At 36.0% G+C, this 26550-nt stretch overlaps 1 protein-coding gene across 1 annotated transcript; it reads right to left on the reverse strand.

The window, feature by feature from the left end:
• Positions 1-5683: 5683 nt before the first annotated feature.
• On the reverse strand, positions 5684-26150 carry LOC104230708 (uncharacterized). The gene is made up of 7 exons (XM_009783575.2): positions 25707-26150; positions 24296-24443; positions 20356-20547; positions 18155-18283; positions 17786-17955; positions 15902-16032; positions 5684-6113 (listed from the first exon to the last, which is right to left on the reverse strand). The coding sequence occupies exons 1-7, from the start codon at positions 25870-25872 to the stop codon at positions 6036-6038; spliced, it is 1014 nt and encodes a 337-aa protein (XP_009781877.1). The 5' UTR covers positions 25873-26150; the 3' UTR covers positions 5684-6035.
• Between the last annotated feature and the right edge of the window lie 400 nt (positions 26151-26550).

Raw genomic sequence — 26550 nt, forward strand, 5'->3', positions numbered from 1 at the left:
TTTCTTTTCTTATTTATTTTAAAAACAAAACTAAGCAAAAAATCAAATTAAAATTAAATACACACTCAATACAATTATTTGCACACACACTAAAGATATTTCAAAACAGGTAAAATCAAACAAAACAAAATCACGGACAAAGAGGCCTGTTTATGCCTTTCTATTTAAACCATGTTACGGTTCAGATTATGCATGATACGTACACATTTTTTGAATTTTGTTTTAATAAAGTAAATAAATAAAAATAGGCCAAAGTCACAAATAAATCAACAATGTGCCGCACAGAAATCCAAAATTGTACAGCAGGATCAATTTTTATTCTTTTGGAGCGACTATCGCGCAAAAACAAAAATCACGTGCTCACATTGATTATTTGGTATTACTTGTTGTTTACATGATAATTTAAATAAATCAAAATACATCATTTAATATTTTTAAAATCTACTCTTAGAAATAGTAGAAACAGAATAAAAATATGATTAAAAAAAAAAAGAGAAGAAAGGTATAATAGAAATAAAAAGAATAAGGAAAAGGAAAAGAAAAAAAATATTAAATTAATGAGGCATAACTTGGAAAATATAAATTTATTATTAGTTTTTTTTTGTCTTGTATAAATTAATTTTTTGCTTCTGTTTCTTGGAAGAAGTTAGAATTTGTAGCGTCTTTCCAAAAGTAGAAAAACTGTTTTTGCTACTGCTCAAAAGTAAACATGCTCTTAATTTTAAAGAAGACGATTTTAAGTTTTTTATTATACTGCGAGAAGCGCGTATAAATTTACTAGATAATAATGATGTTCGCATAGTGTTCCATTTACTACTTACTAGTACATTTGAGTACTTCTGAATCTGTTTCAATTTACACATTGATACTTTCTTTAGTTTTATCTTTTGTACGTGATCTCATACTAACATTTTGTCTTGCCTGTCCCACAAGAATTTTGGTGCGTCACATGCATGACAGAATACTCTTACCCACCCCACTAATCATTATCTTAACGAATAGAGTAGGAGTAATAAAAAAAAAACAGAAAGAATAAGAAACTATATACATTTAATTAAAGGCAAAATACCTTAAACCACCCCTAAACTTGGTTCAGATTATTAATATCCTCCCCGAACGTCCGGTCTTAATTACCCCATCAACTTGATCTTTTGAGAAACATTACCCCATTAGACGCTGATGTGGCAACAAGTGTGGGTGCACTCACTTGCCACGTGGATTTTTCTGTATATGTGGCCTTTTTTGGAAAAATAAAATATATTTTTACCGTTTTAAGAATATTACTTTTTTAGATAATTTTTTTCGAATACAATTTATTATAGAACTACATTGTTTAGGCTAAATATTTTTTTTTGGCCAAAAATAATAAAGTTTTAGTTAATCTTTTTTTTGAATTTGACCTGAAAATAAAGATTTATACAATTTTAATAAATAGTCAAGGCAACTAAAAAGTTATAAAAAATACATAGTTTGAAATTAATTATTTTGGCTATAATTTTTTATATAGCTCTAAATTACGGTGTCTAAAAATCTTCTTCTTCTTTTTTACAAATTTTACCTAAAAAAGTAAAAATACACAATTGAAATAAATAGTCATTGCATCAAAAGAAGAAATAAAAAGAATGTATTGATGCAATGACTATTTATTTATTTTAACTTTTTAGATGTCTTGACTATTAATTTCAATTGCATAAATCTTTATTTTCAGCTCAAAACAAAAAAAGATTAACTAAAACTTTATTAGTTTTGGCCAAAGAAAAATATTTAGCCTAAATAATATAAATCTATCCAAGTTTTATTATAAATTGTATTCGGAAAAAAATTATCTAAAAAAGTAATATTCTTAAAGCGGTAAAAATATATTTTATTTTTCAAAAAAATGCCACATATACAGAAAAATCCACGTGGCAGGCGAGTGCACTCACACTCTTTGCCACATCAGCGTCTAGAGGGTAACGTCTCTCAAAAGGCCAAGTTGAGGGAGGTAATTAAGACCGGGCATAGTTTGGGGAGGACACTAATAATTTGAGCCAAGTTTAGGGGTGTTTTAAGGTATTTTGCTTTAATTAATTAAGGAATTTTTACATACATATACACTATTGGAACTTTTATTACTCTCCCTACTCAAGTTTCAATTTAATTACCTCTCATATACAAATTTACCAATTATATACACTTTAGGAATTAAATAAGTATCCCTTTATATAAGAAATCAATTATTTCTCATCCTTATTCTCTCTCCCTCATGTGCGTGCGCGCTCTCTCTCTCTCTATCCTGACCTCTCTCTCTACGTCTCTCTCTCTCTCAATCCCTAATTTCAGTAATATAGAGCAAAGGAAAAGAGAGCAGCAATTCCACCATTGACAGCCATTAAAAAGCTTTGAAGCTTTGAATTCGAATTTGGGTTTTCAAAAAATATTATTTCTTTGAATTTGGTGTTGTTGCAAACAATTGAGAATTCTCTCTACGTCTTTCTCTATCTCTCAATCCTTAATTCTAGTAATGTAAAGCAAAGGAAAAGAGAGCAACAATTCCACCATTGACAGCCATTAAAAAACTTTGAAACTTTGAATTCGAATTTCGGTTTTCAAAAACCATTATTTGTTTGGATTGGGTGTTGTTGCAAATAATTGGGAATATGGTTTGGAGTTTATATCTCAATTTTGAGGGTGTTTTGATGAAGATTAGACTTGATTTTGGCTGAATTTCAGATTGAAGAAGAAGAAGAAGAAGAAGAAGAAGAAGAAGAAGAAGAAGAAGAAGAAGAAGAAGAAGAAGAAGAAGAAGACATGACATACATTATACTTTCGAAATTATAGTAAAGTTGTAGTAAAATTGTAGAAAAATTGTATATATATATATATATATATATATATATATATATATATATATATATATATATATATTTAAATATTATATGAAAGTTGAAGAATATTGTATAAAAGTTGTATTTAAGTTGTATGATATTGTAGTTGTATATAACTGGGTAGAAATAATGTATGAAAGTTGTAGATAAGTTGTATAATATATAATTAATTGTATGAAATTTGTTTTTACTATGTATAAATCAGATACAAAATATACAAAAGACATACTATATAAAATTTGAATAAAAATTATATTTAAGTGGTATGATATTGTAGTTGTATATAACTGGTAGAAATAATGTATGAAAGTTGTAGATAAATTGTAGATAAGTTGTATAATATATAATTAGTTGTATGAAATTTACTTTTAATATGTATAAATCAGATACAAAATACATATTATATAAAATTTGTATACAAATTGTATTTAAGTATAAGCATACTGTTAACTGCGTGAGTAAATATAAGCATTTCCCAAATGTAAGGATAACTTAACTGACCAAAGTATAAAGCCGCATCCGTTTACACTAAAAGAAGATTTGATTACACAATTTAATGCTCTGAAGTCTAAGGTTGTTTCAATAGGACAGAGACAGAACCCCCCTTAGATTAAGAAGTTCAGTTTTTCTAATCGTTAGGAATAGTAATTTTTAAACCCTAAATCACATTGGAGATTGGTATTATGTAGTTAAATTTTCAACCACGTTTTTGTATAATATTCTTAGTTTAAAGTATGGTTGGATTTTTTCCACCTATTATTTACAGGTTTACGTATTTAGAAGCCCTATTAGCTACTGTACCGCACAACGATTCCAAATTGCAGGAGTGCCATTGAATAAATAACTTCATAAACACATGAAGATACTGAAAAACTGACAATTATTCAATAGGCTACATCTCTCTCAACTATCATCACAAAAAGAACTCGAAGGGATTTGAATTTGTCAGGATTTTCAACGCAAACATTTGAGTTTAATTGAAATCAGATGAAACTTCAATTTGAGGAGAGAAAAAGGTATAGCGGAAGATCTGGAGAGAAAAGGGGAAAGAGGAGAGAAAAAGGTATAACTAAATTCCTTGATTGAAGGCACTAATAATGGATTGAGAGTCTTTTAAGGTGGAATGTATATATTTTGTAGACAAAACTAGTTTAGGCCGGGTAATTAACTAAACGTAGATATTTTTGGTAATAAAGTTTCCAACAGTGTACAGGTACGTAAAAATCCCAAAATAATGCAACTTTAATATATCTTTTCACGAATGAAATGTTTTAGGATTTGAGAATGATTTCACACAATTCAAAAAGGATATATACAAGGAGGCAAATCGAAAATATATATATGATTTACACAAGAAAGGGGGAGAAAGAAAACCTCGTGTATATAACTATATATTAAGGGTGAAATTGTGAAAAGGTCAAAAATTGCTTACTTACAGTACGCATGCATAATGTAACATATATAACTATAATTTTTACGTCTCTCGGCGCATTTTAAGCGTGAATGCTAAAATACGCTGATCGGAAATGGGACGAGGACGACCAAGGAAAAATACGACAAAGATGCAATTGGCGGAGTTTGTAGGTTTAGGAAGTAGTAGCAATGGTCAAGGAAAGAGTAATGCTACAAAGGAAACCCTAAGTAACGATAGAGGGAAAAGTTTGTTTCTAAGTAGATGTAAAAGTTTTTTTTTACAGTATGCATGCATATACTTGTTTGATGAATTCATTGAATAGACATACATCTACTTAGAAACACTTTTGCGTAAGATTGAATAGATCTATCTTACGCAAAGCAGTGTCATCCGATACCAACGAAAAAGTTTTATACTTTCTCCGTTTTAAATTGAAAATAAATGTCACATTTCTAAATTTAGAAATAATTCAACTTTAAACTCTTCATTTTACTCATTTTATCCTTAATGAGAAGCTTTTATAATCATACAAATGTCATGGCCCCACAAAACTTTTACCCCTTAAGCTTTTAAGATCACAAGTTTCAAAAATCTTTTTTTTTCCTTAAATTTCGTGTCAAGTCAAACTATCTCATCTAAATTGAAACGGAGGAAGTAATATAAAAAATAAAATGACTCCATTAAACTGCTTGGGCTTCTTGGTTCAATGATTAGGCCTCTCACCGAAAGTCAAGGGTTCGAACCTAATCCTACATAGGTTCACCTTTGTGCTAGTTTTTGAAACACGAGAATTTGGGAGTATTGAACCTTTAACCTTTTAAAACTGTAATACAATAACCAAACCAATGAACTAAAGATAGATATGCCACTTGAGATGAAAACAAAACTCGTAGTTTTTTAGAATAAATTTATTTCAGCCAACTCAAAATACTAATTTAGAAAAAAGTACTCAGCTTCCTCTGCAAGATTGCAATTTCTGCAAATTATTTTTCTATTTTCTTTATAATATAAAATTCTTAAAATTTATTCTATTTAAATGTCAACACCACTTAGAAAAAAAATCCTCTATTAGCAGGTGATACATATCATGCTTTTAAGTTTTCCTTGGAGAAGGAATATGCTTAACATAAGAAAAAGCTGGCTCTTGATCCTCTATAATAATTCATATCCTATCATTAGAAACTAAAAAATAAATGACGAGTCTCATTTCAATTTTAGTGTAATAGAAAGTATCGAGCCAAAATGCGATGGAAGTTCAACCTATTTCCCAATGGAAATTTATTGAAGAAAGCTGCTTAGAAGGATGGCGCAAAGAGCATCATTTACTTAGGTTAAAGCCGGAGATACTGGAGACTCGCTAATAAAACTGTTCAATCCCATTCCACCACCAATGAAAAATGGATTTCTTTCTCAACAGAGAATGCTATAAAAGATATTATATAAGATACTGATGTGTTATGAATTCTATATAACCATCTGCAATACAAATGCAACTATGACCAAACAATCTCCTTCCACTTTTTCCTTCCCTTTCCTCCAGCACCAAAAGACTGCCCAACTTAGGAAACAAAGATATGTTGGTGCAACGCTCATTTGAATAACATTTCATTTTTAGCAGTCTGCATATGCAATGGAAAGAGAAGGTAAGTACAGTACACTGATCCAAGGACATGCCCACCCAGAATTGGAACCACCAATGAAAGAGAACTTCAATGGTTATACAGTTAACACAGTTAGATATGTACAATCAGGTGTCAACTATGGCCATTAGCTACTGTTTCTTTCATCAAGAAATTTAAGGCCAATAAAGCAGCTCCAACTGCAGGCTCTACCTGAAAAATTGTGTGACAAGCATTAAACATACTAGTAAAATCATGGTAATTTAAAGAGAAAAACAGTTCCAGGGTGAGAAAAAAGCCCATTCATGGTTTATTTGTTTTTCTTCTGCATAAGAAACCATTGATCAATGATGTAGCTATCGCAGATATCAAAGGGGAAATGTCAAAAGGATTCACGAGACCAATTTTTAGCTTTTACAAATTAGGTTACAATAATTCATGGAATCTCACACCTAAAATTTCATATCTGGTTAATCATAAAACTGCTACACAAGTGTCGGTGTGATGGAAAATGGGTTCACCCATCTTGTTTATGTTAAATACTGTAATATGCCCCAAAAATAATCCAGGATAATAGACAAGAACGAAAGGACAATTCTTCAGAGAGCGTTATCAACTAAAACTGGATTGATAACAGTCAAACAAGATATGTCTAATATACAGACAACGAGCAAATACACATTAACAGCGATTCTCTACAAGTCATTGAATTGAAGACACAAAAACTCAAAGCGATGCCACAATAGTTCATTCAATTTGAGAAGCATGGTACAATGGAGCCAAAGTGAATAAGGGTTTCCGAAAAGGATTTTCATTTTTAAAAAGCAGGTATTTGGAAAAAGAAAAAAAAACATTTTACTTTTTTTAAAACAAGATGAGGTCACGAGAAGTTGAAATCTTGAGGTTGCTTTGATATAAAACAGGTCCAGAATTCTTAGTATGTTCTGTGATGAAAAGTCTTAATACAACAGTGGATATTCATCAAATCCTATTCCATAGATTGCATCTCTGAAGATAGGAACTATTTATACCTTATAGCTGTTTTGTTTAAACTGGAAAAGATCATGATCCAATTAACACATAAAGCACTACATGAATCAAACTAAATAATTAACAAAGTGACAAATTAAATGGACATGAGTTTAACACTTTCTGGACCTCACACTTCACAGCCATATTTCTTTTTTGAGCAACTCTTTTTTATTGGTATCATTTTCCACCTTATATCTGTGATGATGTACAGCTTAGTTTCATTTGCTTCTTGTATGAAAATGGTGAAAACCTACTTAAGGCAACAATGTAAAACAAGGTTTGCCGCACTTGCAAAAAATTACATGTGCCACACTGTTTAGTGTTGATATCCAAATGGAGATGCCTCACTAGTTCTGTATATGCGTGTTTCGCTTGTGCACGTGCGCGCATACATGCCCATGTGCCTGTGTACTTCTTTTACTGTAAATTCGAAGAAAGATACGTTGCCCTTACTCCACCTACCCACCCCCAGAAAAGGAAGAAGAAAAAAAGGTGTGTCCCTGACAGGGAAGGACAGAAACTAAGAGAAGAATAAAAGAATTCGAGAGAAAAAAAAACATGGAAAGGTAGCATACTCAAGTTAGCATTGGCAATGCAGTTTATATGCACTGGGAGCAGAATAACAAAAAGAATGGCAATGTACCACGGGTTATAAAGAAGCACCACTAGAAATTATATCCCTACATCAACAAAATATTAGCTAACAAAACAAGCCAAATCGGTGCTGCTTCAGTGCATTTATGTTTGCTCACATGTCCTGTCTGACTAAAAACAACCAGCAAGAATCATAAATTTATTTCGGAACTGTTCACAATAGCATTGATCTTGCAGAATCCGAGCACCCATATTTCAAGAAGTGAAGTTTTATTCATACATAGTGTGTGATTGGCTATTGTGATACAGAGACGTGCTACTACAGAAGCCAGTTCGGATTTATGCCGGGACGGTCAACTACAGAAGTCATTCACCCTGTGAGACGATTGGTGGAGCAGTATAGGGAGAGAAAAAAAGACTTGCACATGGCGTTCATTGACCTTGAGAAGGCTTATGACAAAGTCCCGAGGGAGGTGCTATGGAGATGTTTGGAGGTTAGCGGATTCCCGGTAGCATACATTAGGGTGATTAAGGACATGTACGAAGGCGCTAAGACTCGAGTGAGGAGTGCGGGAGGAGACTCGGAACATTTCCCTGTGGAGATGGGGTTGCATCAGGGATCAGCCCTTAGCCCATTTTTGTTTGCCCTAGCGTTAGATGTGCTGACACGATGCCATGGTGTATGTTATTTGCTGATGACATAGTACTGGTTGACAAGACGCAAGCGGGTGTTAACGCTAGGTTGGAAGTTTGGAGACAGACGCTGGAATCCAAAGGTTTCAAGTTGAGTAGGTCGAAAACTGAATACTTAGAGTGAAAGTTCAGTGATGAGAGGCATGAAGAAGGAGTAAAGATGTATCTTGGCTGGGAGACAATACAGTATAAAGAACAAAGTAAGAGACTCCAAGAAAGCAAACTAAATTATAGATACGAAAATTTCTCTACAAAGGGGCTAGCTTCGACAACCCATAAGGGACGGTTTGCCAAGCTACACAAACAGTTAATTTGTTTATAGTCGCAAAAGTTTTCCTACAAAGGGGCAGGCTTCAATAACCCATAAGGGACGGTTTGCCAAGCTACACAACTCAGAAAACTTTTGTACTATAACCAACGTTAGCTGTTTATAACTCAGAAAACCTTCGTACTACAATAAGCTAACTTTCAAAGAGTATTCTTACTCTATTTTCATACATGGACCGGCCTTTCCACCCATTCGAAAGAAAGAACAAGAGGGAAATTTAGAAATCACTCATGTAATATATCACAAAAGACTTACAAAAGGTTACAAGATGATCTTCCAACTACTACAAGGCCTCTTTTATATAGGACTAGGAGGTTATTACAAGACAAACTTACATGATAAAATAAACCTATCTTACATGGCAAACTTATCTACATGTGGGTCCTTCTTGGCATGTGAAGGACTTTAGGCAAAACAACTAAAAAGTTCCTGAAAACATGTGAAAGGGGCGAAATATACATGGTATAGCATGTGAAAGTATGAGGGAGCATGTGACTACATGTGAAAGTAAGGTGTTGCATGTGACGAAGCATATTAAAGCATGTGAAAACAAGTGGAAGTGGGGCCCGGATAGTATGGAAAGATGTCTTGGCATGGGTAGATGATTTTGAAAGGTTTTTTGGTGGGTAATGTAGGATTAGTAGGGATTTAGATAATTATCCTTCATTGATTCTAGGGTTGTCTTCTAGGCATCTTTTCAAAGACCTTGTGTAGTAATGTCTGGAACTTGACGGTCCTTCTCTGCTATGTTCTTTCTTCTTTGGATTGAGAGATGTAATCCGCAACTTTAATCTGGAAATGTCGTGAGTGATTTTTTCTCGGATGACTTCGTATGGGGTTTGATACTCTTTTGCTGCTTCCCGGACTCTTTCCCAGTGAGGATGAGTATTGGTATAATTCCAGCTTGCCCAATCTTTTGGCCATATCTCTCTCGGGATGCACCTATTTTGCTGGAAAAGGATTCTTTGTGCCTCGCTATAATCTTCCTCCATTGATAAAATGGACACCGGAAATTTCCACCAGAATGATGCCTCTGCTTGCGTCTGGACTTTTCCATTAATAATCTTCACTGGCCGGTGGAACATGAATACCTTTGCTGTGTAGGAATCGTTGAAACATTTTATCCAATATCTTCTAGGTTTGAACCATAGCAAAAATATTTTAAAGGTTGGTGCAATGTTATCAAAATCCTTGAAGACGTTGCATTTGAATTCCATGAAAATATGATACTGATGGCATACGTACCAGAAAAAGCATAATAGTTCTTGTGGAAAATCCTCGGCTTGAGCTATGAATATATGGCAGAACGGATATTCTGAATTGACCCCATATGGCTTGAGAATGGATCCTCCATGTTGCCAGAAAACTTGGAGCTCATAATAAGTTCTTCTATCCATAATAATTGACGGATCAAAGGGATTCATGAGGTTGAACAACTCCAGTGGATGATCTGTTGGCTTTAATGAACTTGTTCCTGGTATATTTGAAAGCATGAAGATGTGGCTAATTAGCTTTTGCTTTGACTTCAGTTTTGCTGGGGAAAATCTTTTTGAGAATTCTTCCGGTCGAGACAGAAAATCCGCGAGAATATTATCCTTTCCTTTCAGGTGCTTGACTTGAAATTTGTATGGAGAGAACCACTGAGCCCATCTGAGAAGCTGAAGATTGGGAATAATTTTTGCATTTATCTGGATCATCTTTGGGAAGGCCTTCATATCCATCTCTATTAGAAATTCTGTATGAATAAGGAAGAAATTGAATTTCTTGATTTCATTCTTTACTGCAAAAATTTCCTTGAATGTGGAGTGATAATGTTGCTCGGCATCTTTGAACTTTCCACTGGCGTATCCGCATATTTTCCTCTGGCCATCTTTTCTTCAAATAGAACACTCCAATATTCATTGCTGGCATCAGTTTGCAGTATCTTCTTTCCATCTGAAGGGATGTAGAGGGACTTGACATTTTTAGATATCTCCTTTATTTTTCTGACTCCTTCATCATGTTTCTCTCCCCATGATGGAGCATTTTTCTTGAGCATTTCTGTGAGCGGTAGAAATGTATGTAGAGATATTTGGGATCAAAATGTATTCCGAGAAAATCGATCTCTTTTTGAGCAAGAACCATCTTTTTTGCTGAAAGCATGATCCCGTACTATGTTACCAATGCCTCAAATTGACGGAGCAAATTGACGAAGCAAATTGACATGTTCTTCCAATGTATCACTAAATAACAGGATGTCATCAATGTAAACTAAGGAGGTATGGAGGATGGGTTAGAAGATTTTTATCATGGCTTTTTGGAACATGGAGGGTGCAGTTTTCAACCCGAAGGGCATGACTTTCCATTGGAAGTGATGATCGGGGATGCAAAATCCCATTTTGGGTCGTTCTTCCGGGTGGATTCCCAATTGCCAAAATCCAGATTTTAAATCAAACTTGGAAAAATATTTGGCCTTGGCTAAGTGGGAGAAAAGAGTGAGTTTATTTGGGATGGGGAATTTATCATCTTGAAAGAAATGGTTAAGTGGCTGGTAATTAATAACTAACCCGAGTTTTCCTCTTGTCTGCTCAGCTCTTTTGTTGACATAAAATGCTTCGCATGCCCATTGTGAATCCGACGGCTCTATCATATCAAATTCCAAAAGTTCTTCGCATTCTTTCTTTGCAAGCTGAAGATGATCTGGATTCATGCCTAAATGACCGGCCTTTGTCGGATTGATGTTTTCATTTTTCTTGAAAGGGAGCTTGATAAAAAACTCTTGGTTTTTCCATAACAGGCTTTTCCCTTTCTTCATGAAATCCTTGTGGGATTCAGCACAGGAATGTTCAATGAGATTTTGCTCAATCTCTTTAATTTGTTCGTCATTGGTGATTTGGAATAGCCTTGGAATCTCAGAATAAAGTTTGAACTGCTTTTTAAAAGCTATCCTGTTAGCCTTGATCTGGAGTTGATCCCTAAGTTGTCTGTAAATGTTGAATCCAACAATAAGATCTTTTCCTGGTACATCAGACCCTATCAGCTTGGTTCTGTACTTCAATCCTGGAAAGAACTCAATTGTGACTGGATGCTTTGTGATGACGGTGGTAGTCAGGATTCCATTTGATGCAGTGTTAAAATCTTTAAAGTGCGGCACCCATTGATCTTCAGGGAGAACAGCAGGATTTATGAGCGAGGAAGCAGCTCCGGTGTCGATGAAAGCAATAACTCGAGCTGATTTATCCCATTTGGATGAATAGACCTTGAGTTCTACTTGAGGAACAACTACGAGAGCGTTGATCTCCTCTCGGGCTTCAATCACTGGTTCTGAAATTTGGTAGTGATCATTGCCTTGATCTTCATAGACATCAAGAGAGAATAAAGTTTCTTTATTAGGTTCATCATCCACAGAGAATATGGAGGAAGAATATAGCGAGGCACAAAGAATCATTTTCTTCATTAGTTTCTTCATTAGCTTGTGTCCATTTTATCAATGTATAGCGAGGCACAAAAAATCTTTTTCCAGAAAAATAGGTGCATCCCGAGAGATATGGCCAAAAGATTGGGCAAGCTGGAATTATACCAACACTCATCCTCACTGGGAAAGAGTCTGGGAAGCAGCAAAAGAGTATCAAACCCCATAAGAAATCATCCGAGAAAAAATCACTCACGATATTTCCAGATTAAAGTTGCGGATTACATCTCTCAATCCAAAGGAGAAAGAACACAGCGGAGAAGGACCGTCAAGTTCCAGGCATTACTACACAAGGTCTTTGAAAAGATGCCTAGAAGACAACCCTAGAATCAATGAAGGATAATTATCTAAATCCCTACTAATCCTACATTACCCACCAAAAAACCCTTCAAAATCATCTACCCATGCCAAGACAAATTTCCACATCTTTCCATACTATCCGGGCCCCACTTCCACTTGTTTTCACATGCTTCCACATGTTTCGTCACATGCAGCACCCTACTTTCACATGTAGTCACATGCTCCCTCATACTTTCACATGCTACACCATGTATATTTCGCCCCTTTCACATGTTTTCAGGAGCTTTTTAGTTGTTTTGCCTAAATTTCTTCACATGCCAAGAAGGACCCACATGTAGATAAGTTTTCCATGTAAGATAGGTTTATTTTATCATGTAAGTTTGTCTTGTAATAACCTCCTAGTCCTATATAAAGGAGGCCTTGTAGTAGTTGGAAAATCATCTTGTAACCTTTTGTAAATCTTTTGTGATATATTACATATGAGTGATTTCTAAATTTCCCTCCTGTTCTTTCTTTCGAATGGATGGAAAGGCCGGTCCATGTATGAAAATAGAGTAAGAATACTCTTTGAAAGTTAGCTTATTGTAGTACGAAAGTTTTCTGAGTTATAAACAGCTAACGTTGGTTATAGTACAAAAGTTCTCTGAGTTGTGTAGCCTGGCAAACCGTCCCTTATGGGTTATTGAAGTCAGCCCCTTTGTAGGAAAACTTTTGCGACTATAAACAAATTAACTGTTTGTGTAGCTTCGCAAGCCGTCCCTTATGGGTTGTTGAAGCCAACACCTTTGTAGGGAAACTTTCGTATCAAGTAAAGATTGATACTCACGTCATTCCCACAAGAGATAGTTTCAAGTATCTTGGGTCTATAATCCAAGGCAACGGGAAAATTTACGAGGATGTTACTCACCGCAATGGAGCGGGTTGGATGAGATGGAGGCTAGCTTCGGGGGTTTTATATGATAAGAATGTGCCGCCTAGACTTACGGGCAAATTCTACAGGGTGGTGGTGGTGGAGCTGAGTGCTAGCCCGTCAAGAAGTTCCAAGTCCAAAAGATGAGCGTAGCAGAAATGAGGATGTTGAGATGGATGTGTGGACATACTAGGAAAGACAAGATCAGGAATGAAGTTATTAGGGACAAGGTGGGAATTGCATCCGTGGAAGCCAAGTTGCGGGAATCGAGGCTGCGATGGTTTGGACATGTAAAGAGGAGAGGCATAGATGTCCCGGTCAGGAGGTGTGAGGTTGACCATGGCGGGCTTGAGGAAGGGCAGGGGTAGGCCAAAGAAATATTGGGGAGAGGTGATTAGGCAGGACATGTCGGTGCTTCACCTAACCAAGGACATGACTAGCAATAGGAAGGTGTGGAGGTCGAGGATTAAGGTGGTGGGTTGACAGGTAGTTGTGAGTTTCTCCTAGGTTTACCAGTAGTACTAGTAATATTCTTGTTGTGGGTTGAAAGTTATTTCCTTCTAGTTTGTTATTTTATCTGGTACTTAGCTACCACATCCTTTGTTTTTGAAAATTGCTACTGGGATTGTTGCTCCCTGATTATTACTATTTGATGCTATTTTTTCTCCCCTTTTACTGGATATTGTTGCTCCATGATGGTTACTATTTGATGCTACTTTTTCTCCTCTTTGCTTATCGTCTTTTGCCTCCCTCTTCCTTCTTTCTCCCCCCTCTTTCCTCTTCTTCTTCTCCCCTATTATTCATTTCCACCTTTTCTTGAGCCGAGGGTCTATCGGAAACAGTCTCTCTACCTCTCCGGGAAGGGGTAAGGTCTTACACACTACCCTCTCCAAACCCCACCCGTGGGATTATACTGGGTATGTTGTTGTTGCTACCCCCAACTTTGGGTATCAAAGTAATTAGGTGAATCTTGTCTGAAACTTTAAGCAAACATCTTCATTCTCCAGAATGCATATCCAACGTATGAAGGGCCACCTTAACCTTGATATTGGCATCACCAGATGATGGTGGAAGCAGTTGGCTTAAGAGAATTTATTAAAGTTCCCTCCATGTAAACTTTCGCCAATCAGATCCCGGTGTCAAAGGAGCAAGGTGGGAAGTCAAGAGAGAAAAATTCTTTAAGAGCAAGAAAAAGTAACACAATTTTGAAGAGGGAAATTATTTCCAATATGTAAAGGTTTTTTTTAATAGGGTAATGTAAATTTCATTAAAAATGTACCAAGAAGGTACAGAAAGCATACAAAACTTCAGCACTGCTGAAAACTATTACAATCTCAAAACTTCTATAAAATCCATGTACTAATGTAAATTTGTAACAAATTAATATACAGCTGCGTACTAGGAAGCGCAACCTAATATTATGAAAGGATCACATGACATCCTCTATCAAGTAGCCAAATAATGTAAATGACAGTCTGGGAAGAGGAAGGCCCTTGCGTATTTTGAAAGAATGAAGACAAGAAGCAAAGAATTAGAAGAGACTGTGATATGCTTCTTAAGATGGCAACATATATGAGATTATTCAGTTGAAAGAACTTATGTTACATTTTTGGAAATGAAAAAAAAAACTTGTTATATGCCACCGTGGTAATCAAACATCTTTAATTTATGAGCAAGAAATCCTTCTGGGCCAACGCTTATGACCAACGCAGCATTCGAAACTCAGGGATAATGGGGTCTGCCCCTCTACCCTTTCCACTTATATACCAGGCTTCCTGAACTTGTGACCTAAGTCACAAGTTCCTCAACCTTTGCCACTTGAAATAAACCCTGGGGGCATAATCAAAACTTTTTTTACCATAATTTTTACGAAAAGTTTCCTAAGTAGCTTTCTTTAAAAAAAGTTATGGTTCATATTACTTTTATGTAGTTCCCGTTTATGTAAATTCTATGTCAAAAGATTGAGGAAGTTAATTCACACCAAATATTAGATACTTTAACTTGTACTCTAAATCTTGTCATTTCTTTCTAAACAAACAAAAAAAGGAGCCCGGTGCACTAAGCTTCCGCTATACGCAGGGCCCGGAGAATGGCCGGACCACAAGGGTCTATTATACGCAGTCTTACCATGCATTTCTGTAAGAAGCTGTTTCCACAGTTTGAACCCTGACCTCCTGGTCACATGGCAACAACTTTACCAGTTACGCCAAGACTCCCCTTCCATTTTCTTTCTAAACAAGTGAAATGAAAAAGAATGACAATAGTACTTTTTTTCTATACCGTTGGTCCAGCTCAGTTTGTGTGTACCTCCATTATTCCACCAGATACCTGCTACCTTCCATCAGCACAAGTATCGGGTAACTCTGCCCCCAAGGTTTAGGCAAATGGGAACAAATACTTCGTATTTTGTCTATGTTGTGGGATTTGTCTCCAAGGTTTGTATCCATTTCATTGATCACTAGGCCACACCAAGGGTGTGGATGACAGTAGTACTTCTATATGTGTTGGTTTATAGTACTTTTATGTAGTTTTTATACACATATTTTGTATTCAAAAAATGAGAAACCGATATTCTAAACCCTAAACCCACCAACTTCAAAAGAAAACAGTTATTAAATGAACTTGGCGTCCTCCTCAAAGTTGTCGTGAAAAACTGGACAAACTCAAAATCATATCGAGAGAACAGTACTAACCTTTGGTCTAATTACACAAGCTCCGGGATAAGTCTTTAAAATAGAATTAGTGACTTCATTCCCTATATTCCATTTATTGTTGGCTCCAAGTACGCCTCCAACCATAACAACAGGGAAGGAACCTTTTCCATCTGCAGTCATCAACAAGCACTAATTTAGTGCCAAAAGAGAGATAGAAGAAATGCAATGGAAAGAAATGGATAAGGATAAAAGAGATAAAAATTAAGAGAGAAAAAGTGAGACAGTGTGAAAGAGATTGTAAGACCCAATATCAATTCATAAACTTTTCATCCAGTGCTTCTTCTTTCTTTTCGGAATAACGGAGAAATCCCAAAAAACCAAACTTTTCATCCAGTGTTAATAGGTACACAAGATCCTATTTATCGATTGAGAACCTTGAACAAGCTAGTTCATAACACAACCAAAACTCTCTGTCTAACTAAAACATAAGGATAGATAAATCAAAGAAATAGTGATAATGAGAAGAACTCGTTGATTAAAACCTAATCTAAACCTATAAGATAACTATGCAAGTAATCAAAAATAAATATGAAAATAATCTAAAAATCTAACAACAATATCAAGAATCTGCAACAGTCCATTTTCTTATACTCTACAATTTTTTATATCTTTATGAACTACATCATTAGATGAATTTAAACCAGGAACATGGCCAGTGAGGATTCATATAGCCGAACCCAGCTTGTTTGGGAGTGAGGCGTAGTTGTTTGTATGAACTGCACCAATTTCCCCTAAAAATGTTTAAAAGGTTGGCTAGGACCACAGTGAGGGTATTAGCATAATTCCAAAGATTTCGGCATTAGTAGAAGAATCTCATCTTTGTTGAAAAAGCATCGAGAAAAGAATGCCAATTGACAGTTGAGGGTCGAATTATTTCGTGAAGGTTCACCTGAATGTTGAGGGTTGAGTTATTTCATGAAGGGTCAGGTGACGATTATTTAATTGGCTATCATACTAGGATGCAGCAATAACTGAAGATTCAGAACTTGTGCTCTGATGCTAAAATTAATGTACTATGAAGACAAAGAAGGTTAAAATTGGGTTTTTGTGTGTGTGGGGGGGGGGGGGGGGGAATGAAGAGAAGTAGAAAAAGATAAATGAGGGTTGAGTTATTTCATGAAGGGTCAGGTGACTATTATGTAATTGGCTATCATACTAGGATGCAGCAATAACTGAAGATTCAGAACTTGTGCTCTGATGCTAAAATTGATGTACTATCAAGACAAAGAAGGTTAAAATTGGTTTTTTTTTTTTTTTTTTTTTTGGGAGGGGGGAGGGGGGATGAAGAGAAATAGAAAAAGATAAATTAGATTATAGTACCAACTATTAATTCATATAGTATGTCTCAAGTTTTGGGAAAAAGTAAACAGGGGTCTTATCTTCATAGAGAAGATTTAGCAAATAAGCTAGTCAAAGTGACGATGATAGGAGAAGGTGATATGGCAATAGATATAAACTGAACCTCGAAGATCTAAACATAATGTACAATTTAAAAATATACATAAAACAATTCTATAGTAATATGAAACTAATCTGAAATCTGGAGAACATATTAATATCAGCAATGGCTCATCTTCTTCAACCGTAAAATTTCCCATTCTCTGGAGTTATCTCAGTCATCAAATTACAATCATGTGTGTATAGGAGAGGATTAATAAGTTTCTTTTTATAAGGTAAATAATTTTATTGATGTTGGGAGAAAAACCATGCATACAAGTAGTACACCAAAAAGTAGAGAAGCTACATCAAACTAACAAGTTAAAAGTAGCTGAGTAGGCATGTATATCATTTAAGTGCAATCGACGAAGAGAAATAGAGAATGATGAAAACATATAAGGTTCAGAATTTTTATAAAGGCCAAACCTTCCCCGGCCAAGCGTAGTCTTTGGACGACAGCTTTGACACTTATAGCCAATTCTTGAACTGCATTATGTAAGATCTCGTCTGCAATTTGATCTCCATCCTCTGCACAGGATACAACTACTGGAACAAGTGCTGCAATGCGAGCCCAAGATGGATCCGCATAGGTCCACCTAGATCCCAATAAGAATGAAATGAAACAGCCAAAAATATTGTTCTTGTGCAAATATTCTTTATACAAATCAAGTTTATGTGGTGTAAATGTTGCCCAATGTGGGTCCTTACAATCCTGTCCCTAACGGAATGGAAGAAGCAGGAGAAGGCATTTGAAATGCCCATCAACTTTGACACAAATCAGTTTAGAGAAGATACCCTATTAGTTCGTCCGGAGAAGAAAGACCTAATGACTGTAGAATACAACTCGAAAGCATTGTTTGTGGACCTCGACCATCATGAGCCCTCATCACTGCAATCAGTGCTTGAGCAGCAATCCCATAGCCACTGCAATAGCAGAAACTGATAGTTATAATCATGTTCGAAAGATTAGCAAATTCACTTGTAAAAAAAACCTTTAATAAATACAATATTTTCTGTATTCTTTCTTCATTTATTCATTTATTTAACTATTGGTCTCTTTCTTTTGCAACAAACCTTAACAAGTATATATCCTGAACAGTGAACACGACAAGAACTAAAAATGAAAAAAGTAGTAGTGTTAGTTATCATTTACTCAATTATTAAGGTGTAATTCAGCCACAACATTGATCTAGGGCTATTTAGCCTCAAAAACAAGAAAATGAAGTACAGATAATTCGCAGAAAATAAACAAATTAAAGATCCCAACTGCTTTGTGCTAAGAGTATCCTAACCAAAAAATGTAACTCATGGACAAGCGCCAATTTGGACATATCACTACTCCATCAAATATAAACAGAAAGCAAGTGCTAGTATAGTACATATATGTGTTCTCAGACTTAACAAAATCCTAAAACCAGTATTAGATACGACACATATTTTTAAATCAGTTGGACATTTTCTCCTAGTAAATTTTGCTTGACATGTAACTCAAGCATGGATGTCCATTGCATTTACAATATTGAATTTTTTAGTCTTAAAAGGAGCTCCAGGAAAGTAATAATATTCTCTTTGAATAACTACATGAAGTAAAAGCAGGAAGAAAGCAGAATATCACAGGTACTGACAGAAAACTTACCCCTGACATATTTTAGCGAAATACTGTAACCTGAATTAATTCAACCTGTTATAGCCCAGTTAGGTGCCAAACCAAAGCATCACGGGATAGCTCATAGCATCAATGATTTACCTTGACCATGAAGCCCAGCGCTCAAAGTTTTATTGCATCGAATGACACAGTACCAGGACAAGGGAGAAATGAATATAGCTCGTAATCCACTTCAACGTGGTATAACCACGCATGTTAAGATAGACACTATATCAATGAAGAGTTGGGTGTGAATTACAATACTAGTCCTGAAAATTGGGATCAACTTGCCATGGCTTAACCAATGGTGTAGTAGGAACTACTCCATAAAACCTCATTGAAAGCTAGACACGTGAAACATAACTCTATGACAAGCTTGAGGGAGAATCCAGAGTTGCTGCAATTTGAGATGCACATGGCCACTGAATGCATTTGAATATGCCAGTAAACCCGCTAGAGCACAGAATAACAGCTCCCTGGGATCTCTTCCTATTCCTTTGATTATTTTATCTCTTTCAACTGTCAAACCAAAGTAGGTATAACCGACTTCATTCGCCAATCACAATTAGGATAACATAGTCTCATTTCAATGTCCTCAACTAAGATACACAACTAGGAAACGAGTTAGTTCAAGTGCTCCAACAGGAAAGGACTAAGTTCTCCACTTAAAAACATAATCTAATGGGTTTGGATTTATAACGCAACCTCTGAGCAGCAATGAATTCACTAGAGAGTCCTAAACATTGAAGTAAATAATCTATGAAGACACTAATACAGAATCTTGTATCAATTCTAGTATCAAGTTTAGCTTTCATCAAAAGCGGATCTCTCATCTATCCAAAGATCGCTTGCTATATTCACAAAATTCTCTGCTTATGCAACAAGTTCAAAGTTTCAAGTTTAGCCATCAGCTGGCAGATAATGTGTCACAAGCCGTAAACATCTGCCACTGTGCAACAATATTCAACTGTTATTCAGAACTTATAGCGTCCTGGCCAATTACAAAATCTACATTAATATTACAGAAAGCTACACCACTAAACTTTACCGTGCAGATATGTCTAAGGAGACCTTTTCAAGGCGAACTGATATGGTGGAATTCAACATTAGCAGAAGTGTATTTTCTTATGACAAAAAAGAGAAAGTAAAAAAAAAAACTAAAAAAGCAGTTAATCCTGTTATTTTCTTATGACAAAAAAGAGAAAAGTAAAAAAACTAAAAAAAACAATTAATCCTATATGTATGAGCCGAATCTTTTTCTCCACCTATTCATTTTTCCAGGCTATAGGGAAGAGGAAATTGTAGCAGAATACGTATCTTTATCAATACAATGAATACGCACCAACTTTACCTCCCCCAATCACCCAAAACAGGCCCTGCACCCGCGGCCCGAGCTTCTCTTCCATCTTCTGTAAATCCATAAGAAATGCTTCCTGTACCAGCTATTAAAACACAGCCATGAAGTTTTCCCATCGTGCCACTTGCTAGAGCAGCCACGGCATCATTCTGAATATACAACTTAACATGACTTGGGAATGCACTCCTGTAAAAATAATCACAGTTTTGACAAATATTTAGTGAAAGCGTATAGACATTTTGAATAAATATTCTAGATACATCATTATCACGCGTATAAAGCATTTCCCATGTCAAGGTCCAAATGTCCCATAATCTTGGAACAACTAGCTCAAGGTCCCAATGTCCCATAGTTTTGAAACAGTTAGCCTGTAAGACACAACTATGTTAAACTGCTTGGTACTATAGCCCCCAGGGGTTTGATTCATCGGCAAAGGTAGTACAGCACGGGATGTAAGGCAAGAACACCTCATGAGTTTGAAACCTGGCTGGTGGGACAAGTCAAATTGTTTAGTGGAAAAGGGTAAAGGGGCGGACCCATTACTCCACCAAGTTTCTAAGCTGGAAACAGCAGATTTCTCAGATACTGAGAAAACAAAGACAGTTAACATTAGTGAAGTGGTTTACTATAAACTAGGTCTTGTTAGTTTAAATAAGTTTATGGTTTTGCTGCCCTCTTATTTGCATTAAGATCTGGTTTGAAGATAAAGTTCAAGTTATTCACCTACTGCCCTGTGTAGTCTGAAAATGGAACTGATAGCTGCGCTCATGAGATTCTACGCAAAGATGTCAACAAATTAATTTCTTTCCTCGATTAACTGGACTTCAAGAAACTAATTGTGGCCGTGTGAGCTTGTTCACTATGCTTGTCGGCTTGTCCCAAACTCGGATGAGACAGAAGGGTTGCGGTTCGGCCAGCGTGGCACCAGTCGATGTGAATTCTCACAATATAAAATACATAGGACTTGAATACGAAACTGGTCCAAGTGGAGCAAGAAAAAGAAAGTAATAATTCATACAGCTGACCCCAACAAACTTGGGATCAACCCATAGTTGTTGTACTATTACTTAAATTTCATTAAATTGCAAATCTGTACCTTGAGACTTTCATTACTCAGGAATCAATTGGGAGCAGAAAATATAGCAACTAATTTCATATTCTTATGTACCAAAAGTCTAGAACTTTAGCATTATTCAGGTTTATATAGAGCATTTGGGGCAGAGGAATATATTTCTCATTCATATGTACCGGAACTTTAGGATAAATAAACGTTTATTTACTAGTGGGCTTATTTTCAGGTTCTTATCTTGTACAACCTAAGAATCCTCAAAAGCTTGAGCACCTTTGAAAAGCTTGTGGCAGTTCTTGACAGGTCTAGAGTAGTGAAAATAATGCATTCCAATAAAACCGACAAATTTTCCTGACAGGATTTTCAGGTTTTAATTATGCTAAGCAAAGGTTAATACTTTAAAACTGAGATTAGCAATAGGAACAGAGCACTTGGCTAGAAAGGAAGACACATACTTTCCAAAATTGGTGTATCTTCCCCAAGTATGGGCAGGGTAGATCAGTATAAATAGCTTCGAGATTGCCTTTATAAATGAGAAGGTCTTTTTGTTTATAACCATGCCCGGGCCAGCTTGTGCGCACCTCGACTAATTCCACGGGTTACCTGCTACCTCCCACCAACACAAGCGTTGAGTAACTCTGTCCACCAAGGCTTGGACAAACGGGAAGAAATCAACTAGTGGTTTTGTCTCTGTTGGGATTTGAACCTGATCCTCGTGGTTCTCAACTCACTTCATTCGCCATTACGCCACACCCTTGAGTGCTATAATCATTAAGGTTATAGGAAAGAAAACACACTATCAACTATTAAGAGATTTGAATACTCCTTATATAATTCTCATTTGTGCAGATGTCATTGAGCATCGCACTCTCCCTCAGTAACCAAGATCTCTCTGTAAAATATACCAATTTACAAATTCATCCAAAATCAAACTACGATAAAAAGAGTAAAATACTTTATTAAAAGAATTTCCAAACTGGCTCAACATATTGCATTCATGTTGGTGATAGCTCTACTCTATATTGATTTTCAGACCATAATAAATGCCATAGGGAAAACAGATCCAGATTTCACACAAAACAAGCAGCTTTGGTGCACAAACGCCACAGATAAAGAAGTTTCCAGCATACCTAGTCAGCACGCAAACATATCATCCCGCCAAAACAAAAGAAACAAACAAAGGTACTTAACAAACAGTGATATCTGGAATGGTGTAGTGGAAAATTTTGAGAAAAGACTGGCTTCATGGCAACAACAATACCTCTCAATGGGAGGAAGACTCACCCTCATCAGTAGTGTGCTTGACAGTATACCCACTTATGTCATGTCACTGTTTCCCATCCCTAAAAAGGTACTTAACAGGCTGGACAAGATCAGAAGGAACTTTCTATGGGAAGGAAACAGCAGTTCTCACAAGTATCATTTGATTAAATGGGATAAGGTATTGCTACCTAAATGCAAAGGTGGATTGGGGGTCAGAGATCTAGACAAGCACAACAAAGGTCTGCTAATGAAATGGCTCTGGAGATATGGCACATGTGAGCCAAGTCTATGGAAAGAGGTGATTAATGCAAAACATGGGATTAAAGACAATTGGAGCACCAAAACTGTCACTGCATTCCATGGGGTAGGGCCCTGGAAGCATATTAGCAACCTGGGGAACGAATTCTTTCAGAATATTCATTTCAAATCAGGCAGTGGATGTCATATTAAGTTTTGGAAGGATAAATGGCTAAACAACAATGCTCTCATGGAGGACTATCCTAGCTTATTCAACATCGCCTTGGACAAGAATTCTTCTATTGCTCATAACAGAGCAAATGGTAATTGGGATGTGCAACTCAGAAGATCTGTTCAAGAATGGGAGATAGAAGATTTGATGGAAATGCTAGCAAGATTAGAGGCCTACAACATTGATGAGAATGCTCCAGATAGCATGAGATGGGGATCTAAAGGTCTCTACACTGTTAAAGAATGCTACATACAACTTAACAATCAGAATCAGGTACTACATTCATGGCCTTGGAAACTGATATGGAAGAGCTTCAACTGGATTGCACTTCACGGAGCATGCCTAACGCAAGATAACCTATGCAAAAGGGGATTTCAGCTGGTCAATAGATGCTACCTGTGCAAGGGACACTTGGAAACAGTTAATCACCTACTTCTACACTGCCCAGTAGCAACAGACCTCTGGAACATGTTCTTTTGTATTTTTGGTCTAAGCTGGGTAATGCCACAGACCCTGAGAGAGGCACATATGAGCTGGAGTCTTTGGGAGGTTGATAAGATTATTAAGAAAATTTGGCTTATGATCCCTGCAACTATTTTTTGGTGTTTATAGAACGAGAGGAATAGAAGATGCTTTGATGACACATCAACACCGAACCACTTACTCAAATCCAAATGCCTTCTCAACCTTTTTTGCTGGACAAAGTTGTCACCAATAAATAGTACGGGACAGCTTTTGGATTTTGTTAGCTCACTTGTCCTAGTTTGAGACTTTGATTTGAGGCAAACAATGTTCTCCTGTAATTCTTTGTTTATGTAGCTCTTATGCTTCTTGTAATTTTGCATCTTCTTGATGCCTACTTAATGAAACATATTACTTCATCAAAAAAAAAAATGACGGGTACCAGATTGACTACATAAGCACACTAGAGTAGATTCTCAAAACTTCCTAGCAAAAGTAACCTAGGGGAAAGGCCATTCAACCCTTTGATTGAGATACAAACAGGATGCAACTAAAAAAATGAGGCAAATGTCAGCAGCCTAACATTAACACTAATTCAAAAGGTACACCTGAAGTACAAGATTAACTCCACAACCACAAACAAGAAGAGCTTTAACAGATGAGTAGCGAACCTCAGCCAGCCTAATATTTTCTCCTGATCCGTTGGATGGTTCACACCAGATAGACCCAAACACACTGCTTTAACAGCTGATCGTTTCACACCAGCATCAAGCAATGCTTCTGCCATAACCTTTTCCAGTGTTTCTCTAGCTACATCTTCTGTAAACATGGACCAAGAGTGAAATGGCTAAAGAAACTCATATCTATTAGGAATCAAGAATATTTTCTTATGACATTACTTCAACCACAAGGAAAACAGTTCTAGCAGTTGACTTAGCAAACTTCAACAATTAACCAACAGTTGAAATCCACAGAAATATACAACATTATTCGGCTCATCACATTAACTTTGCATTCAATAGATTGACGTGCAATGATGACCATTCATGCTTGAGATAACTTCTAGAAAGCATGTTCAACACATGAGAAAATAAATCAAATCTTGGCGGCATATGCTCCCACCTTCACTAGGTAGAAGTAAGGTGTGCGTATATACTACCCTCCCAAAACCCACCTGTGGGAATATACTGGGTTTTTTGTTGTTGTTGTTGGCGGCATATGGTCAAGTACAACTATCCTACGGAACTACACATCGTTGCTGATTCATTCAGCTACTTAACTCCTCTGTGTGAGGTCGATCTCAAGCCCATGTAAAGTAGGATGGTCAGGTTAGCTTGACAAGCAACATAAAAATAATATAACTATGATGAATCCTCAATTTATTTGGATTTGGCACATCCATCCATGTGCATTATTTGGATTTGGATCCATGCAGTTGACCTCAACACTAATATGGGATTGAGACGAAGTAGATTGATTAGTATGAACTACATATTTTCTTTCTACCTTCTTCCTCCCCACCATGAAAAGCAAAAGGAGTAGTTGGACTCTAGATTCTAAGTATCAAAGACCAAAAAGGTCTCTGCAAGTATTTTTTCTTTTCCAATAACTAACAAACCACCCCATAAAATACAGCATGAGAAACCCTTAATGTTGGAAAGAAGCAAATAAAGCAACCAACATAAACTAAAAGAGTTTAACTAATATCCACCAACAGCGGAAAGCACTTATACATCATCAGGTCATACCAGTCATAGCAGATAAGCTACCTTATTACAATAAATATTATAAATCACACTTTTTATGAAGGGACACCTGTGAATTTCTTTGATAGTGTAAAATTTATGTTAAACTCATAGTGTATATAAGTTAAACTCAAATTTAAAAGCTTTCCCCTTTTCCCTTTGAAGCATAAAAGACTCGTTCATAGATTCAACACTTTAATCAGAAAACATTAGTGGAAAACGACAATTTTGGTAAACCAGTTAGGTGTAGATTATCTACATCAATTGGGCCATATTTTACTACTCGCCAATTGGGCTAAAACTTAAAGAAATATGTTGAAAAAGAGAATTTGAATACCTCCAACGCTATTAAAATTGGAACAACCGGCAACGGAGCGGCCCAGAACTGGAAGAGGATCAGGGAATTCTGAAAAGGGAAGAAGTGGCATACAAACACACACAGTGGAGGTGGTGCCCCCATCTACACCCAATATCACCTCCCTCTCATCTGATTCTGACCCCATTTATTTACAAAACAATAATAAACACCACAAAACGAAAAATTTCTCTCTTTATAATGGGGGGAATTTGATTGTGGATTTATGTTAAGTGTACGATATGAGAGATAGATAGGAGATGGAGTCGGATTAAGATATTTTTCGGATAAATAAGAATGCTAAGGAATTGATCTGATTGTTGAATTTATACACGAGAAAACTGGGTTTATAATTGTTTAAGATTTGGTTGACTTTCGATGCTTTCGGTTTATATATAAGGGTTGTTTTACGGTTGAATTTTTATGTACTAGTTGCGAATTGCAACGCTGCTTTTGTCTTTAAAATACTTTTGATTTAAATTGATTATTATGATCATGATACATAATTGAATGTTGAAATAGACATTTGTGTCATGACTTATGCTTCGACATTGTTAAATAGTACTAGTTGAATTTTCGATAGTAACAAACAATATGACATGGATGAGAAGGATTGTTATTTTGGAAACATATACAATTAATTAATAATTATTCTGCCTAATTGAATAGCAATTGATTTTTCTGAATTGATAGTAAGTAAACATTTAAGACAGACATAAAATTTGGACAAAATACATTTAGCTTAAATACATAGACACTCCACCATACATACGATGCTAAAGTTTAAAATTTTGGCAAGTAAAACTTTAGCACACTAGTTCAAACT

Source organism: Nicotiana sylvestris, chromosome 2 (assembly GCF_000393655.2).
Source record: "Nicotiana sylvestris chromosome 2, ASM39365v2, whole genome shotgun sequence".
Lineage (NCBI taxonomy): Eukaryota > Viridiplantae > Streptophyta > Magnoliopsida > Solanales > Solanaceae > Nicotiana > Nicotiana sylvestris.

Coding starts and splice junctions, on each gene's coding strand:
- LOC104230708 (XM_009783575.2), bottom strand. CDS start 25,872: ATGGGGTCAGAATCAGATGAGAGGGAGGTGATATTGGGTGTAGATGGG. Junction 20,548..24,295: donor AAAATATTAGGCTGGCTGAG/GTTCGCTACTCA, acceptor TTATTTTTACAG/GAGTGCATTCCCAAGTCATG. Junction 18,284..20,355: donor GTTTTGGGTGATTGGGGGAG/GTAAAGTTGGTG, acceptor CTGCTATTGCAG/TGGCTATGGGATTGCTGCTC.